At 45.0% G+C, this 18,002-nt stretch overlaps 1 protein-coding gene across 37 annotated transcripts in view; it reads left to right on the top strand.

The window, feature by feature from the left end:
* Positions 1-18,002, top strand: part of R3HDM2 (R3H domain containing 2) — a 162,806-nt gene that overhangs the window by 131,094 nt on the left and 13,710 nt on the right. For 24 of the 37 annotated variants that reach the window (XR_014145730.1, XR_014145729.1, XR_014145732.1 and 21 more), the window contains 9 exons: positions 809-904; positions 3,769-3,800; positions 3,899-3,952; positions 8,128-8,360; positions 10,220-10,386; positions 14,217-14,318; positions 16,234-16,476; positions 17,011-17,137; positions 17,398-17,558. Coding sequence is in view for 34 of the 37 variants with exons in the window: in XM_081821928.1 (XP_081678054.1) it covers positions 809-904; positions 3,769-3,800; positions 3,899-3,952; positions 8,128-8,360; positions 10,220-10,386; positions 14,217-14,318; positions 16,234-16,476; positions 17,011-17,137; positions 17,398-17,558 (1,215 nt within the window). In the remaining 3 variants the exon portion in view is untranslated. The remainder of the gene's footprint in view (positions 1-808; positions 905-3,768; positions 3,801-3,898; positions 3,953-8,127; positions 8,361-10,219; positions 10,387-14,216; positions 14,319-16,233; positions 16,477-17,010; positions 17,138-17,397; positions 17,559-18,002) is intronic. The other 13 variants (XM_081821933.1, XM_081821941.1, XM_081821938.1 and 10 more) reach the window with 8 other exon arrangements.

Here is an 18,002-nt window from a genome sequence, read left to right as displayed (position 1 = left end):
CTCATCACCTCTCTGTAGTTTTCAGAGAATTTAAGGTTCTCTATCCTGCATTTCCTTCTTTTCCCTTTCTATCACTCTCTCTCCTCCTTCCACCATACCTTAATTTGTCTCTTCCTTTCCCTGTCCATCCTTCTTTCTGTTCTATTCTCCTTTTCTTTCTCTTTCCCTCTTTGTGTTGCTCTGTTCTCTTTCTTCTCTATCTCTGTAATTTCTATCTCTTTCCCTCCCTCCAAAGGCTGAAGTTAAGATGAGAAACAGTGCTTAAGCTTTTAGGTTAGCTTCACTTGGATTTCATTCCCAAGGCCCTCTTTGCTGAGCTGTGTGTGACTTGGGTCTTCAGGCCATAGCATTAGTGAGTAAAGAAGGGGTAATATCAGGTGCTAGTTCGGTAAAACTCTTCTCTACATTCAGCTCTGCTAAATACTTGTTTCTTCTCCCTCTCTAGCTTCCTCCTATCCCTTTCTTTCCCTCCAAAGCAATGTTGTTTATTCCCTGGGCTATTCTCTTGATCCTTAGTATCTGATTACTATAAGGAAGCAACCCAATCCTTATAAATAGTTGTTCTTGACACACTGGGTGGGGGTGGGGAGATAAAGAGGTTCCAATCATCCAGAAAACCTGATCTCCCAAACTGCATGGTCAGATGTACCCAGTGAAACCTGTCCGACACTGGAAATTTTATTTCTTTTTTTTTTTCCATTTTTTTGATGGCAACTATAAACTCTCCCGGTTTCTCTTCCTTGCTGGTGTGCAGTGAGCTTGCAGTACGAGGAGAACTTAACTAGCTTAATTCTGCTCATCGATCTAGATCAGAGTTCCATTGCAGGATGGAAGGAGGAGCAAGTCAATAGAAGAGAGAGAGGAGGAATATCAAAGGGTCCGAGAGAGAATATTTGCCCGAGAGGTAAGTGTAGCTTCTGAGAGTTGTCAGCCCATAGCTTTTAGCTCTTAATCTTTGGAACTGTGATTGGAATGAACCCTCCATAAATGTTTTGTTGTTGTCTTTTTTTTTAACCAACATCAGCCAGCCCCAGTTTGGTCTCTCAAATTAAATGTGGCTAACTGGGAAGCTGCAGATTTTTATTTGTATTATTTTTAATACATTTTGCTATATGGCATACAAAGAGAACAAATGGAATGGCTGAATTTGGTAGATATGATTAGACTGAAAATAGAAATGGTTTTGGCAGGGCTTATGGAAGGGCCCTGACTCTTGCCTGTCAATCCCTTTTCCCCTTTACCCTCTTTCACTTCCACTATCCATTTTAGGCATCTTTGCTTCTCAGTGGAAGACTTAGTGTCCACACAGCCTATATACATCCATCTTGTTTGGCCAGCCTCATTTTTAGGATATGTTGGTGGTGGTTAGAGCACAGGTCTGGCATCCATTCTCTGAGATCCACATTCCACATGCACAGAGGGTACCACTTACTGTTCCCTCCAGTCTCTATCTGAACAGGAAGTCTCTTTCTTCCTATATTTCCTACCTTGCTTCTTAGAATAGGATGGAGTCTGTGGGCCAAAAGGAAACATGATCATTTTAGGCAACTTTATTCTTAAGAATTGTGGGCCATATTAAATATACTTGGTACCCCTGTATTTGGTGGCCTTTGCCTAACAAGACTAAAGAGAAGTATAGCAGAAATTCAGGAAAGGCTGTAGATAAGCAGGAGAGGAACAGATCTCCAGAAAAATGTAGGATCTGGATAGCAGCACTATCTTACAGTCAAATCAACAAAGGAAAAAGAGCCAGCCTCCCTTTGTAGTCAAAAGATGGCCAGTTCTAATCAGTATACTTTGATGAACACTACTCTCCTCTCATTTCCCCACTCTCCCCTCCATCAGCAAGACAAAAAATACATTTCTCTTTCCATCATCACCTAGTTCAGAAAAATATTTTCTCTGACTTCAAAATAACTGAACTCCTCTATGAACTTGTTCCATTGTCTCAGGAGACCCAAGTGTTCCAAGGATCCTCCCTGGGGAGAGATACACAACAAACCTCCTGGCCCAAAGTCCAAGGAGAAGGAATCATCTTAGCTTCTGTTATATAGACTGCGATTCTGAGTCAGAAAAAAATCTGTCCTCCAAATTATCCAACCATAGCTCAAAGAGGGTTCTCTACCTTTACCTGCAAACCAGTTGTGTGGAATGAGAGGAGAGAGGTCACTTGTACATGGCTGTGGCCGGCAATGACCTTAAGTTGTGGACAGAGCAGGTTGGTGGATGATAATAACAAACATCTATATACTGCTTACTATCTTTCAGACACTGTTCTTAGCATTTTGCATAAATTATTTAATCCTCACACTAGGTCTCTGAGGTAGGTTGCGATATTTTCCTCATTTTAGAAATGAGGGTCTAAGGCATAGAAAGGTTAAGTAATCTTAGGTTGATACATGAACTCAAGCAAAGCAGTCTGGCTCCCAGAGACCATGCTCTTGACCCCTAAAGTAAACCACCTCTCCATAGCTTGCTCTGCTCTGGGCACTTTAGATTAGGAAGTACCAGTGACATCATAGCATAGCTATCTGTGATGTGCTACTCTGCTTCACTCATGCATGGTAAATGACTGTCCCACTGTGCCCGCCATTTGCGAAGCCATGGGTACTCTGAAAACAGAAGTAACTTTTAATAAGGTATTGCGGCTAATTAGGAACAACACTGGAACATATCTGTTTACAGCTGTAACAAAATCCCAGTTAGCTCTTCTCTCCTTTTTTCTCCTGATTTCTAGTCTCTCAAGCCTCTACTAATATATGTATCCTTTGTTAAATCCTTGCGGATTTACCACTTTTCATTTCAGCACTTCCTAACTCTTGCTGTGTTAGAGGCATCAGGAATCTCAGAAGGTCTAGACAAGGAAATATGGCCAAAGCTCACCAAAATCCAGAGATTCCAGTGTGGAGAGGAAGCTGGCCAGGCAGAGGGAGCTGGTGAAGGGTGGAACTGTAGGTTGGGGCGGACAGGAGGAAGAGGCAGGCCAACAAGAAAGGGAAGTGACAAGAAGGGTGTTTGGATGGAAATGCTGCCACCGCAGCCTTCTCTGAGCCTGAGCTGCCCCACGTAGGCTCTGCTCTTTGTGGAGCCCACTCTGCTCAGCAGCTGGACACTCTGGGGGCCTTTTTCGAAGGCTTGGGAGTGCATCATAATGCTCACTTCACTCAGCTCAGTGGCTTTGTCAGGAAATGATCCCCCAAAAGGATTGTTTTGGGCTTTTAATTCTTTCCTTTTTTCTAGGCTCCGAAAAGTACCTGCTTCCCCAATTTCTTACTCTCCTTGGGTCTCAGGTCAGGTCAGAATGTCTTTCATTTTGGCCAGTGTGGAGGATAGAAATGGAATAGTCACTGAGGATGACTTCCAAAAAAACTAAATTTCTTTCTCTTGTCTCCCTTTGCCCTTCCGTTGATCATACTCTGTAGGACTAAGCACAGCAATTATTATGCTCAGCTTACCTCTAGAGAGAATAAATTTACAACTAAAAAGGAAATAATAGGTTCAAACTTTCCTCTTCCTCCTTTCCATATCAGCGTCTCTTTTTAAACACTCTGTGGGAAGGCTAAAAACACTGAATGCTCTTTCCCACTAAAGGTGAGAGGTCAGATTGGGTGTGTGGGTGTGGGTCATCCTGTCCCTGCTCCCTCTCTCCCTGTTGGGGGGTGAGCTTGGTTTGAGGACCTTGGGTATTCATAGCATCACGGACACCCTTTTCGGTTATGCCATGCTGTTTTCTTATAAGTTATTTTCCGTTTTCTCCCCTTCACCTAGACTGGCCAGAACGGATATCTAAATGACATCAGGTTAGTACCACTTAGCATGTTCCCTGCTTCTCATTGAGCTTTGTCAGTGAGGTTAATATAATCCTGTAATGATGCTTTTCTTTGATGTTAACCAACAGACTCTCCAAAGAAGCCTTTTCTTCTAGCTCTCACAAGAGAAGGCAGATTTTTAGGTACCTCTGTGTGATCTATATCTCTCCTTGTTTTTGTTTTTGTTTTTGTTTATTTTGCTGTAATCTTTTCAGCGGAGTGAGTTTGCTCCATGCATGGCTGCTTGCAGAATAATTCAACTTGTGGTTTTTGCAACATTGGGTATTTTTCCCCATTAAAAGAGAAATGGCTCCTGCTCAATGACTTTATTTTTGTTGTTGCTGATTTCATTTTAAGTCATGGATAGGTGGTGAAGGGGACCAGATAGGTGTGTCTGGGATAGGTACTGCTCTTTTCCAAAAGTTTGCTGGAATTGGGCATTTGGGGAGGATTTCAACATGTATTTATATCAAGGTAAAAGAATGGGTATCTTCTGGCTATCTTTTCTGAATCTATGAAAGATGTGAAGAGCTTATCCCTGACCCAGCGTAGGGAATGTTTTATATCTTTAAGAAAGAATAGTACGCACACACACATACAAAAACACAAACATCTCTGTCTATGTAGTTTTCTCTCTGGGACAATGTAATCTGTAAGATGGCCTCAGAAAAACACTTGTCTGCCTTAGCATGGACATAGAACACGTCTTTTTTTTTTTTATGACTGTCCATGACTTGCTGTTGACATGGGTGAAAGCTGCTATATTAAACTTCTTCGGGCCTAATATTCTCCATGTTCCATGAAGCAGTCACGAGAATCTCCCTTTCATTTGATTTTCTCAGTCCCACTCCAGAGGATTACAGAAGGCGGTGGTAAGAGAAGCACTTCATTAGGATCCTGTCTGGCACCAACTCATTTTAAGTACATTCTTCCCATTTTACCAATAGAAAAACTATGGAGTAGAGAAAACCTGAGTATTCAGTACTAGAATTCAGGTCCAATCCTTTCCAAAGGGCTTATCTCTTTTTGAATCCTAACCTTGATAGGAACTAATTAACTGAGATTAGTTAGAGCTCTCATTTCCAGTACCTCAGTTGTCCCTTCCCCCTGTGTCCTTTCTAAAGCTAGTCAAACCATGTAGATATTTGAGTTGCAAGATTTCTCATTCTTGGAATGGGGCATTACCTCCTTTTCCATATCTCTGAACTCTTTCTCCTAGACCATCCCACCCTGAAGTCCATCCGAAAGCCCTTAGGCAGTGAGGGCTCTGCCCTGTTCATGATGGTTGAGATAGAGTTCCCCTTTAAAAAAAAAAAAATCCCTATTCCATATTGTATACTTCAGGATCATAAATCATCCCAGAATCCTGTAATAAACAGTTTTAAACTAACTTCTATGCATATGCTAATGCACAGGGCTTTACGGTTGCCAAAGTATTACTGTATCTGATTTAGATCTCTCAGTGTCCTGATTTAGTAAACTGGTTTACATGTAAGAAAACGAAAGCAGAGAAATTAAGTAGCTAACCCAAGTTGACATGGCTATTAGTGGCAAAACTGGGACTGACTCTCTGTCTGGTGTTCTTTCACCGTACACCAGACCAGCTCTCTACAAACATCACCCCTTCCTTTCTGAGTATTCCATTCGGAGCCCTCATTTATTGCATTCGCTGGTAAGAATGATGCCCATTAGTGCTGTGGAGCATCAAACTACATCAAACAGCTCCAAGGATCTAGTGAGCAGGTGCAACCCTCTCCTATCCAGACCTCCTTTTAAGCTGCTGCTTTCCATACTAAGTGTTGGTTAAAGATCTAGGTCATCTAAAATGCAGTACCATGGACCCTCAAGGGGGCAACTTCTTCTATTTGGGTACTAGTTCAGAATTCTAGTGATGAGAAGCTGGTCTTCTCTAACTGCTTTTTACCTTTCTTCCCAAGTGTGTGAAACAAATACTGATACACCACATTCCATCATCCACATTGGCAATAACTAGGGCAACTTCCCAGTTCTTTGGAAGATTCTATTCTATTGACAAATAAGCCATTACTGACATTTACCATTGCTTCTTACACAGGCCTGCCTACCCATTCCCCAGACCCAATAAACTGAACTTTTCACGAGCATAAATCTACTTGTGAAAGCTGAGTCAACTTTGATTTTATAGGAGTATAAAGTGTGAATGTTCTCTGTCCTGTACCCCCATCTCTCCAACACACATACATACCCCAGTCCAGTGCTTAGAACTGAGTCTAGGAGGTTTCCCTAGTTGCCATATGTTTAGTGAAGTGGAAAGACATGGCTAGGGATTAGGTTTAGTTGTAGAGAAGGAAAATGGATCTCTTTCTTGGCCAAGACTCAACTTAGATTCTCTAACTCTTGGTGTACTGTACTAACTGAGGTTAGATCATCATACTAGCCACGTTTTCAACACTTGGGCCATCACTGTCTTGGGGGAACCTAATGAGTACAGAAGGAGTACAGAAGCACTGCTACTTTGGCTCAAGCTTCCCAGGGTGTTTGGTTTAAAGTTGACTCATTCACTGTTTACCTCCTGTAGAAAGACAAAGTAAATGGCAAAATTGTCCTAATAGATAGTGCTGTGTTTGATTTAGGTGTAAAAGTCCATTAGGACTTGTCTTGTAAAATTCAGGTTCTAATTAATATCTAATGAGCAGCTTCATCCATTGCCACTGCTCTGTCCCCTAACCCAGAAACAGACACATCTCTATTGAGTCCTCTCAGTAGACTTGCCTTTGGCCATTGAGTCAGAGCTCTTGGCTCTCTTGTCAGGTCTGGTTCTGTTTCTGAAGAGTCCCTGATTTACATTTCTTTCTTTGTTTCCCATTCCACTTTTGACATTCCTAAGAGAGAGGGATAAGGTTTTAGGGAGACAGGAATATTTTCCAGTTCTCTTAACTATAGAGAGAGAAGCACTGAGGTTATATATATATCTACTTGGGATTCTGAGAAGAATTAGCATGTCCCTAACCAGCTCTTCTGGTTTGTTTGTTTTTAGCCCACTGTGATTGGCTTGACTAAAAACTAAAATAGTGACCCTAGCTTTTATTTTGCCCATTTTCCCTACAGTAACCTTTGGAGCAGATATTCTCCAATAAAGAAAGGTATTTTATTTAATGTTACTCTCATAAGAAAATTACCTTTCTTTATTAGAATAACCCCGAGCCTAGTATCTTTGAAGCTAAGGGGATTGGGATGGGGTTTTCTATTTGCTTTAGACGGGATGGTGGTGAAAAGAGGGGAGCCCAAGCTACTATGATTTTTGCTCACCTGCATCCCAGTATATATACCAAAATCTTTGTAATTGTTGTCATTTAGTTTCTTTAGGTCAGTAGTTGTTGGGGGTGGGAGATATGAAAGGAGAATTCCTGGTTCTTGGTTGCTTATTGATTAAGAAGCACTAAGGGCTCATTAAGACGTAGGGGTTTTAGGTCAACCCCATCTATCTTAAGTACAACTGTTTATAATCATTAGGCAGTAGCATCAGGATAACCCTGATGTTTCCAGAGCAAAATAAGAGAGAAGTCTCTTTTCTCAATAGCTTTGTGCTTTGCCTAGAGCAATAAGGGTTGTTAATATGGCGGCACCTAGGCACAGCCAGCCCCCTGCTCCTTGCCATCCTGGGTCCCAAGGGCATATTTGCTTGATCATGTTGAAGATTGTAGCCCTTAGAGACCCTGGAACCAGTTGTTCCCAGATACCAACGTAGAATTTCCACGAACAGGTTGGGTCAATTTCAGACTGTCAGACTGTGTTTTCCAGAGTGCCCCATTAATCTACTCTACTCCTCTTCCCACCTCTGGAAAAGTGGTACCTCTACTGGCTTTGGCACATGTTATGTGGAAGACCTATATTATTTATCCATATCTTGGCTACCTCTGCCTTCCCACAATAGGAACTTCTAGGAGTCCTTTTGTTTTAAGAACTCCTAGAAGAGGGTGGTACCCCTCTGCTCCCCACTATCTCCTGCATGTGTGGGATCCCTGCGGGGGCAGGGGAAAAGACCACAGCCAATCTCAGCATCATGTATATGGTTTCCTGGCCACCTCTGGTCTGATATTGAATTAGTTGCCAATGCACTGTCTTCCAGATTTGCCTCTGTGTTCCTTGTTACTGTACTGGATCTTGTTCTGTCTGCTCTCAGCAAATCTTGGTTGGCCAGCCAACTAACAAATCAGTGTCCATCCTCCTCCCAACCCTTACCCCTTCTTTGTTATTGAAAGAATAGAAATGAACTCTCTCCTAGCTCTTCTGCTGAAGTGGTAGGTGGGGGGTGCTCTGACCACTGTGGTCTCTACAGGGGGAACCGTGAGGGGCTGAGCCGAACCTCAAGCAGCCGCCAGAGCAGCACAGACAGCGAACTCAAATCCCTGGAGCCACGGCCGTGGAGCAGCACAGACTCTGACGGCTCTGTCCGGAGCATGCGGCCCCCTGTCACCAAAGCCAGCAGCTTCAGTGGCATCTCTATCCTCACCCGAGGGGACAGCATCGGGAGCAGTAAAGGTGGCAGTGCAGGAAGGATCTCCAGGCCAGGTACTACAGCTTCTGTCCTTCAGTGTCATGCTCATCATTTCTTGCTTGTTTTCTGCAAAACGTCACTGATGTTTACTTCTAACAAAACGTTCTCCCAGTATAGTGTCCTGGAAAACTAACATAGCCAGATGAGGAAAAATTTGATTTCTTGGATCCATTGTTCTTTTGAGTCCCCTCTCTCATTTTCTTTCAGACCTTCTTTCCTAATTGGAAACGAACAAACAAAAGATTGGGATTCGATTATTTTATCTTATTTCTGAACAAGGTTTGGCATCCCTGTCAGCCCAAGTTCAAGTTATATACTAAGATAAGAATGATACTGCTTGCATTCTGTAACCTCTGAGATTGTAGAGGGTTGGTAGTGCAGAAGAAAGCCTTGGAGTTCAGCTGTTTATAATCACTTGGTAGCGACCAGTAAGCCAGAACCGCAAGAAATGCTGTGGCTGCTTCTCTGGAGCCCAGTCACTGAGAAGGAGCCTGTGTTCCACATGCCAGGCCTGTAACCACCCTTCAGCTCTCCTGACGTGCTGTGTAACCTTCTCCATTATTCCTGTTGCGCTCTTAACAGGGGATACTTAGCTCTTTATACCCAGTGGGCCTCTATTTCACCCTCCTTCCGCCTCTAAAGAATTCTTGCCTCTCATCCCAGAAGTTCTGTAGGTCTTGTCCTCAGAAGACCTCAGTAGTCGTGAAGATTTTGCCTCTGTTAGGTCTCTGCTGCCCTTCTCTGTTACCTCTTCTCTAACCCACTGCCTCTGCCTTTATCTGGGCCTTTGTGTTCTTTTATTTCATTATGATACTAGTCCCCAAGCTGGTTTCCCTGCTCCATCCTCAGCCCTTTTTAGAGCCAGTTTATCAATCCAAAACATAGATCTAATCATGTCAGTCCTCTCTTTAAAAATGTTCATGTTTCTGCATTCCCTGCATAATCTAACCTGAATGACTTAATGCAGCATTTCTTCCTGACCCCGGTTTGCCACTTCGTCTTACTTCCAGATATCCTTCTTCCTCTTGCTCTCTAGCCATTGGTTGAATATGGTATTAACTTCATCCCCTCTTGGTCTGACAAGCCTTCTCTTCACCCTTTAAATCCATTTCTCCTCCCATTTCCTCTTTAAGTGAGTTACTCCTTCCTCAACCTTGCTGCCACACAGCTTAGTCCATATCACTGATGCATCCCTTATCCTTACCAGATAGATTGTAATCGTGTGCGTGTCCATCTCCTGTCTGAAGATCCTGTGCTGCTTAATGGCAAGGACTGTGTTCTCTTCACCTTTGTGTTCTCAGTTCATTATACAATGCCCAGCACATAGCAGATAGTCAGTAAAAGTATTTTATGTGAATGCATGCATGGCTTGGAGAGGCTGGAAATGGGGAGAAGAGTTGGGTGACAGTTGTGCTTATGTGTGTGCACAGGCAAGTGCTTGGAGAGGCAAGGTTGCCTTCTCAGCAACTTTTATGAAATGCTGCAAGTTGGAAAGAAATCAGAGAGAAGATAGGTCTCTTAAGGGACTAGGAATCTGCATGTTTTCAGCTGTTTAGTCATGATGGACAGATTCTAGGCTCTTCAGAGGAGGTGTCTTGGCAGCCTCACATTTTGTTCCATTCTGAAATCCAACATCGACGGGCAAGGTATTTACTGTCCCTGGGGAGGAGAAACCTGCTAAGATGAAGACTCCCATCAGCAGGGCAGCTGAAGTACGTCTGTGCTCATGCATGGATCTTCCCAAGACAGTGGGGGAATGGACAGAAGGGAAGTGAGGAGAAGCAGCAGGGAAGGAGTAGAGCCCTGCATCTCCAAGGGTAGCATGATCATGCCTGGTGCTTACAACTCTTGGTGGGTCTCCTCTTTGCCTTAGGTATGGCACTAGGTGCCCCAGAAGTGTGCAACCAGGTCACCTCATCCCAGTCCGTCCGGGGCCTTCTCCCTTGTACTGGCCAGCAGCAGCCGCAGCAGCCGCAACTTCCTGCTCTCCCACCCACGCCTCAGCAACAGCCACCCTTGAATAATCACATGATCTCACAGGTGAGTCACCACTCAGTGCCAAAGCCCCCTCCGCTCCGATTCAAGCGAGCTCTGGAAGTACAGTCATGTCTGTTGTGCTGTGGGTGGCAGGAAAGATCTGTTGGAAGCCTGCCATTCCCTCCTCCGTTTCTGGTTTGTAAGCTGTGGGGAGAGAGGCGTAAGGGCAAGGGTTTGGCTAAAGTGCTCTTAGAGTCAGCCTGGGGGCTTTTTGCTTTCTGTTTCTTCTTCCTGAGAACTGCCAGTGGGATCTTTTACCCCATTCCACACTTCTGCTGTACCTCATCTCCCTCGATGTCCTGTGTAATTAGCGAGGCGATTTTGTTCCATATATGGAGCTTGAAGAGATCACAGCTCCCACCATAACTGACTGAATGTGTTCATGTGACTGTTGAGCCATAAACACATATTTATGAGTTGGGGTTTGAGGAAAGGAAATATACTCAAGACCCCTGCCATACATATGCCATAAGGTACAAACCCCCCCAAAGTTGTCTTTGTTTCCCGTGCCAGAAAAGAGCTCTTTCTCCTTGTGTTGCTGGACTGATAGAGGTTGATACCAAGTAGGGTTTTGGTGAAGTTTTGTTTCTGTGGAGGTCAGGCAAGTCATCAGCATCAGAATCAGTCCCTATTCTAAACTGGAACGTTAGCGTTCTAGGCTTAAGTCTCCTTAATACTCTGAGGAGAGCTGTGCTGAGGTCTTCACTTACTCTTTTTTCCATGAGTAGAGCTGCCCATGAGTGGAGCCCATCCTCTGTCCTGGAGTATCTCTGGTGGCGCTCTCTGCTAGTCGGGAAGCCCACGTCTGCACTCTGCTGCTGCAGTTTTTCTCATTTCAGCTCCCAGGCTCCCTCACCTCTGTGCTCTATTAGTGCAGCTTGGCCTCAGATCTGTCTCTTCTGTAGGTAGAACAAGCAAATCGCAGACACTCATTCCCCAGGAACGAGTGGGGAAGGGTGGCCAATACTACCCCATTCTGGTATTTTGATGATCTGGGACACCCTGCTTCCCTGCATTGTGTCTTAATGTAACCTACATGCAGATCATTCCAGGCCTTTATCTTGGCCCCTAAATCAGTTTCTCTATAGTCCTGACTTTTGTTCTGGTTCTACCACCATCTACCTCATTAAGTCCCATTCTTACCAGCTTACCTCACTCCATACTGAAGTGTGACATGTGTATGTGCTTTCCCTGATGGGTCTTCATTCAGACCTATAAGTGGGTACGCCTCTCTCTCTTTCTGGCTATCTCTACTGTGTTTCTGTGCGTCCCTCACTTGTCTACGGTCCCAGTATTTGTTTGCATTTTCTAGGATGTGTGTAATTTAATGTAGTTTTGCTCCCTTTTCTCCTTCTTGGTCTTCATCTGCCTCCTCCTTCCATCCATCCATATCTAGAAACAGACAACAAGAGTGGGAAGAGAATAAAGAGATAACAAGAATAACCATTTGGGGCTGAAAGAATTTTAGAGTGTCTGGGTGACTGGCCCTAAATCCCAAACTCATTCTGGCCCTGCTTCTGGATCACGAGGGTCAGTGGATAGATAGGTCATGGGTATTGACTGATCTCCTGCAAGATGTCCAGTACTAGGTTAGGACCTGTAAATTGGAGACAGAGGAGCATTATTCGTTACGGAGATTCTGTTCCCTCAGAAATTTGTAGCAAGAGGCATTTGCAACAGGCCTGGGGACAGTGATGGCTAAACTATGCTAAACTTTCCCTTCTTGGCAGGCTTCTGATGGCAGAGCAGACCTCCCTGTCATGTGTCAGTAGAACACATGAAACCAACGGATGAGGCTGAGGATTAAAGGACCAGTGGCTACCTTTTGCCCTATTTACCTAAGGTGGCGTGGACCTCTTGAGGAGCCCTCTGGGAGTCTAGTCAGGCAACCAGGAGCCAGTGATCTAAATTCACCAGCAGGTGGCAGTCAAAGCCCTCAGGGCCAGTGTTTGGCTTCCCCATGGTTTTACAAAGTTCCCTAGCCCTGGAGTTTGAGATTCTTTGAGAACTGTAGCTGAGGATAGTGGTGGAAGAACTTAAAAATAGCACGGAGACACCTACTTTTACCACTACCCTTCCTCAGTAGGAAGAGGCCTAAGAGAGCATCATTTCTTCCCCCTTTTTCCTCAGAACTCACAAATGTGAAGAAACAGGCAGCTATACCTATGGCTACCCCTCCCCCTCCAGAGGATATAAGACCTGAAGCACAGTAGATCCTCCCCCAAGAGAAAGAAAAGGATTAGGATAATAGAAAATGGGTTTAAAAGCTACCAGCACAAGTAGCTCATGCTGAGCAGCCTGGGCAGCAGTTATATTTGAAATGGCTCACAGACACTGGGTATGCCAGGAGAGCTGGAAATTTATCACAGGTGCTGCAACATCTCCCCCAAGGTCACGCAGTGGATTCTCAGTAACTTTTTCCTAACCAAGATGACTTAGATTTTATTTAATTCAGGTAACAGGAGCATTCTCTGTTTTGGAGGGCTCCTAATTCCCGGATTCTGCCTCCAGAACTATTAGTCCCCTTTGTGAAAGGGTCTCCCCAGAGGTATATGCCAAGAGATGATATTGACACCTTGGGCCCCCATACTTCTAAATTTGAAAGGAGGGAGGAGAATCATACAAACAAAAACATGTTTGTATAATTCTGTTTAACTTCTTCCTTTGCCTGCTCCCTACTGTCAGAGTGGAGTAGAAAGAATACGTGTGAGGTAGAGGTAGGTTCCCATCCCAGCTCAGCTGCATTAGCTGTGTGCTCCTGCACGTGTGATTGAATTCCTCTGAGCCTTACTATCCTAACTGCAAATACAAGTTATCACCTCTCCCTATGGATTATTGAGAGTCTGTAATGAGATACATATGTAAATGAGACAGTGTATATAAATGGTATCCATCTCCCCCCCCACCCCCCACCCCCGGCCTTCCTAGCCTCTCTCCTTTCTCCCACCCCATCTACCACCAGGGGCTATGGCTGGAGAACCGATTCTCCAGGAGAGGTGATTGAAATAGCTGGAGGAGAAAAAGAGAGAGAAAAAAGAACTTCCCATTAGTTGCTTTAGAACACATCATGTTCCTCATAAACAAATCTTCCTGCTTGAGGCTAGTGGAGGGACTGAAGGAACAAAAGCTACAGTGAAGCTATTTATATTTTATTCCAAATCCCTCCCTGTTTGCTTATGGGGGCATTTTTCATACTGCCCTCACAGCCTGGAGGAGCACAGAACAATCATGAAGCAGGAGGAAGTAGCTGGAACCAGGCGTGGACTGGCTGTTTTTTCCTTCCCTACCCTCGGGAGGGAGACGATCCTTGTGAATGAGCACTTCCTCCAGGAGAGCTGTGGTGTGAAATCAGGGGCTTGGCTGGGAAAGCTGAGCCAGACCTTGGATAACCCCTCCTACAGAAGCAGGAATCCCTGCTCAAGTGGGCATTCAAGGAGGGTTACGATCATGCTCCCCAGGAATCGTGTGTTCAGAAAAAATGCTTTGGGAAAAGCTGTGTTTGGAATCAGGCTGCAGACACTGGCTCTGAGAGTCCTAAGATTGCTCACAACAGCTGCTGAGCTCTGAGTAGCTAACGGGGTGGAGTGTGCGCTGCCATGGGTCTCTCCTCATAGGAGAGATTGCTTATTTGTCAGAGATGCAGAAGCCGCAAGCTATCTAGGGCTTGCTCTCTAGTCTGCTCAGCAGCCTCGCTATTCATGTGACATTTTTTTTTTTATGATTAACCTTGTTGTTCCTCCCCTTTCCCTCCCCGCCTCTGCTCCCCTCCCCCTTCCTCTCCCTGTACCTCCCTTTTTTCTTCCCTGTCCACATGCCTCTCTGCTGGTCCACAGCCAGTCCCGGCTCTGCAGCCCTCTCCGCAGCCTGTTCAGTTCTCTCCAGGCTCCTGTCCCCAAGTCCTTCTGCCAGTCTCTCCGCCCCAGCAGTACAACATGGTATAAACTCCGTTCCCCTTTTTGTCATGTCCATGTGTGGCCTGTATCTGTGGTATGTCTGTGGGGTCCATCTGGGACAAAGCAGTTGCACTTTCTGGAAGGCCGTGTTAAAAGGTGTTTCTTCTTGAGCAAAGGGCTAGCACAGGCTGAGCTATAGTCCATTCTAGTGGCCTCGTCACAGCATTTCAGGCATCAAAGATGCCTAAATATAAGACAGAGAGGAACACTGAGTTCCCCTGAGTTTCAGGAGGGGGACAAAATTGGATGTTGGCTCTAACCTGGGCTCCTCATCGCTCTTCTGTGTGCATCCTTCATCTCATCTCCTTTCTGGACAGGTATGAACTCCCAGAACCCAGTTTATCCTGTATAGGATGGTTTTCTATAATTTCCTTCGAAGATAAAAACACAATTGCAGATTTCTCTGCCATTACTGGTAAAAACTTAAAATGTTCCTCTGTCTTACTGTGTTATTTTATATTAAAAATAGCCACTTCCACTGCATAGAACATGCTGTTTCAATTGTTTGTACCCTGACTACAAATCCTGTGAAGACCTGATTTACCTCATAGTTGATAACTCCTATCATGGTTATGAGAGCCCTGGTTGTGTGTGTCTGTGAATCACACGGTCTGATTTTTCACTGGAATCCCCTCTTTCCTTCCAACTCTCATCTCCATTCTGAAAAGCTCTGGAATGTGGACCTCAAAATAATCTGCAGTCCAGTCCTCTTGTCATCTATTCCTGCCCACTAAGGTAGCAAAACAGCTAACTTGAAGATCAGATTCCTGAAAATTAAGTGAAACCACAGGAAAGCATTGTCTTTTGTTTCTACTAGTTTGTTTTTCATAAGAAGTCCTGCTCTAGCATGTGCGTTTGCATGCGTGTGTGTGTGTGTGTGTGTGTGAGAGAGAGAGAGAGAGAGAATTACCATCCAGGAAGCAGAAGAAACGGGGAAGCTAACAAATTCTGACCTATCATCATATAAGTGAGAGGCGGAACACCATCCATCCCTCTTGCTGCTTAGAGAAGAGAGCTGAGAGAGGAGGCAATTACAGACTAGCCTGTCACTCTCCTTGCCCTCCAGCTCAGCCACTCAGCCTGGCCTCCTTTCAGAGGTGAGAATTGGAAGTGGTTCCTGAAGGGCAGGAGAACTCTAGGCAAGTGTCAGAGAACAGAGGTGGAAATGACCTCGAGAGGAGGGAGTAAGGAGATAAGCAGCAGGAGGGGAAGCCCACCAGTCCTTCCGCTACGTAGGCAGAGCTGGTAAGCCACATGAACCTAGCCATCCCTAGTCCACTCAAGGTGTTATCTAGGTCCTTTATTATAAAAACAGGATCTATGGCAACATAGAGCCTTTTGTATGGTTGGAGACATGAGGAAGACAGGAAATGGAGAAGGACTTACAATCTTTTTTTTTTTTTTAGCCCTAATTAGTTTGTCCTGTCTTTTCTATATATACAGAAAGTTGTGTTGTTGCTCCCATCTCTCTAAGACTAATTCTGATAGAGGTCATAGTCACAGTGGCCATTGTTATCTCATATGTGGTGAGGAGTCTGATTCTGGAGTTAGGCTTCAAACACCTGTTCAGTTAATAGCAATTTTTTTTTAAGTTTTATTTTTAAATATCTCTACACCCAATGTGGGGCTCGAACTCACAACCCTGAGATCAAGAGTCACATGCTCCAGAGACTGAGCCAGTCAGGCGCCTGTAGTTCACAGCAGTTTAAAACACCACATGATAGAGGCTTAGGGCTAAAAGGTGCCTCCCAGGGAATGGAGGCAGGAGTATCCCAAACTGGTGTAAGTAAAGAAGGCTGTAGAGAGGGTTGCTATTTCTATCTGTCTTTGTGTTGAAGCCAGATACAGGGGGCTTGATATGACCTGAGTCCTCAAGTCTCCCTTGCTGTCTCAACAGGCAGATGACCTCAGCAACCCCTTTGGACAAATGAGCCTTAGCCGCCAAGGTTCTACTGAAGCAGCTGACCCATCCTCAGCTCTGTTCCAGCCCCCACTTATCTCCCAGCATCCTCAGCAGACTAGCTTCATCATGGCTTCTACGGGACAGCCCCTCCCCACGTCCAACTATTCCCCTTCTAGCCATGCGCCACCTACTCAGCAAGTCCTGCCGCCCCAGGGCTATATGCAGCCCCCTCAACAGGTGAGCAGCATGGGCTCCCAGCTTAAATCACTAATTCAATTTGTCCACTGTTATAATCCTCCTTTCTTCGTCTAGTTTAGATAGATCAGAGGAGATACCTGTCCCCACTTCCATTTCCCCACCTTGCACTTGAGAGTTGTCTTTCTAGTCAGAAGGTCATCCTTCTCCATAACATAAATCATTCCTGTTCTGTTTCAAACTTGTATATTAATGCTGCAATTGCAGGTCCAGACATCTCTATTTACAGATTTCTGGCCTTTGACCCTGATGCATTTATTGATTTAAATATTTATTTATTTGGGGGGGGTGAGGCAGAGGGAGAGAAAGAATCTCAAGCCGACTCTTTGCTGAGCGCAGAGCCCAACTCAGGGTTCGATCTCACAACCCTGAGATCATGACTTGAGCTGAAATCAAGAGTCGGATGCTTAACTGACTAAGCCACCCAGGCGCCCATACCCTGATGCATTTAATAGTTGGGGATGTTGGGGTTGAATTTAAGGGAGCCTCTCACATATCTTTTTCCTCTCACCATAGATCCAGGTTTCTTACTATGCCCCTGGACAGTATCCTAACTCCAACCAGCAATATCGACCTCTCTCTCACCCGGTGGCCTACAGCCCCCAACGTGGTCAACAGCTGCCTCAGCCATCCCAGCAGCCTGGTAAGAGGAACTGCTGGGGTAGGGAGGCAGTAAATAGAGGAAGGGCAGTGGAAGGTGCCCTCTCTTTCTCAGAGAGAAGTACCTTCCTTGTTTAAAAAAAAAAAAAAAGGCAACAGGGATGATTAGTTCCAAGAGGGACCCAGGATCTCCAGAAAAAGAAAAGGTAAAATAGACAGGAGAAGGAAAATTACTGAGAGAGTGTAACCTCCTAAACATTATTGAGACCATGCTAATGTCTTTTCTGCCTTGCCCGTCCCTAGGTTTACAGCCCATGATGCCTAACCAGCAGCAGGCGGCTTACCAAGGCATGATTGGGGTCCAGCAGCCACAGAACCAGGGCCTGCTCAGCAACCAGAGGAGCAGCATGGGGGGCCAGATGCAAGGCCTGGTGGTTCAGTACACTCCACTGCCTTCTTACCAAGTGGGTGCATTCTGCACTGGGAAAGATCACCCAGTCCTTGGGATGAGGAAAAGGAAGACAGTCTCCCACATCATCCAGTGTGACAACTCCAACACTAAAATACTGTTCACTTTCCCCCTAGAATTTGTAGGTGTTTTTCCTCTGAGAGAAAGCCCAGAGAGTCTGAGAAGATTGTCTTTATTTAAATTGTTTGGTCTTTATTCAGCCATGCAGATGAGTATATGGCCCAGAAAAGTAGGATCTAAAGGAAGTCAGGCTCCTTTCTCTACATCAGATGCCCGAGAGAGGTGTTTGGAGAAGAGGGAAGTGCAGAAAGCTCTGTACACGTTTTCTTTAGGCAGATGAGGAGAGTAGGAGGAGTCTCTACAGGTAGGGAAGGAAGTCAGTGTCCTGGTGTAGTGATGATTTATTTGGCCATTCTCTGGATGAGCTCATTGGGAGTAC

Source organism: Leptonychotes weddellii, chromosome 5, assembly GCF_054177405.1.
Source record: "Leptonychotes weddellii isolate Sample4059 chromosome 5, ASM5417740v2, whole genome shotgun sequence".
NCBI lineage: Eukaryota > Metazoa > Chordata > Mammalia > Carnivora > Phocidae > Leptonychotes > Leptonychotes weddellii.
This window is presented reverse-complemented; position numbering and strand designations above follow the sequence as displayed.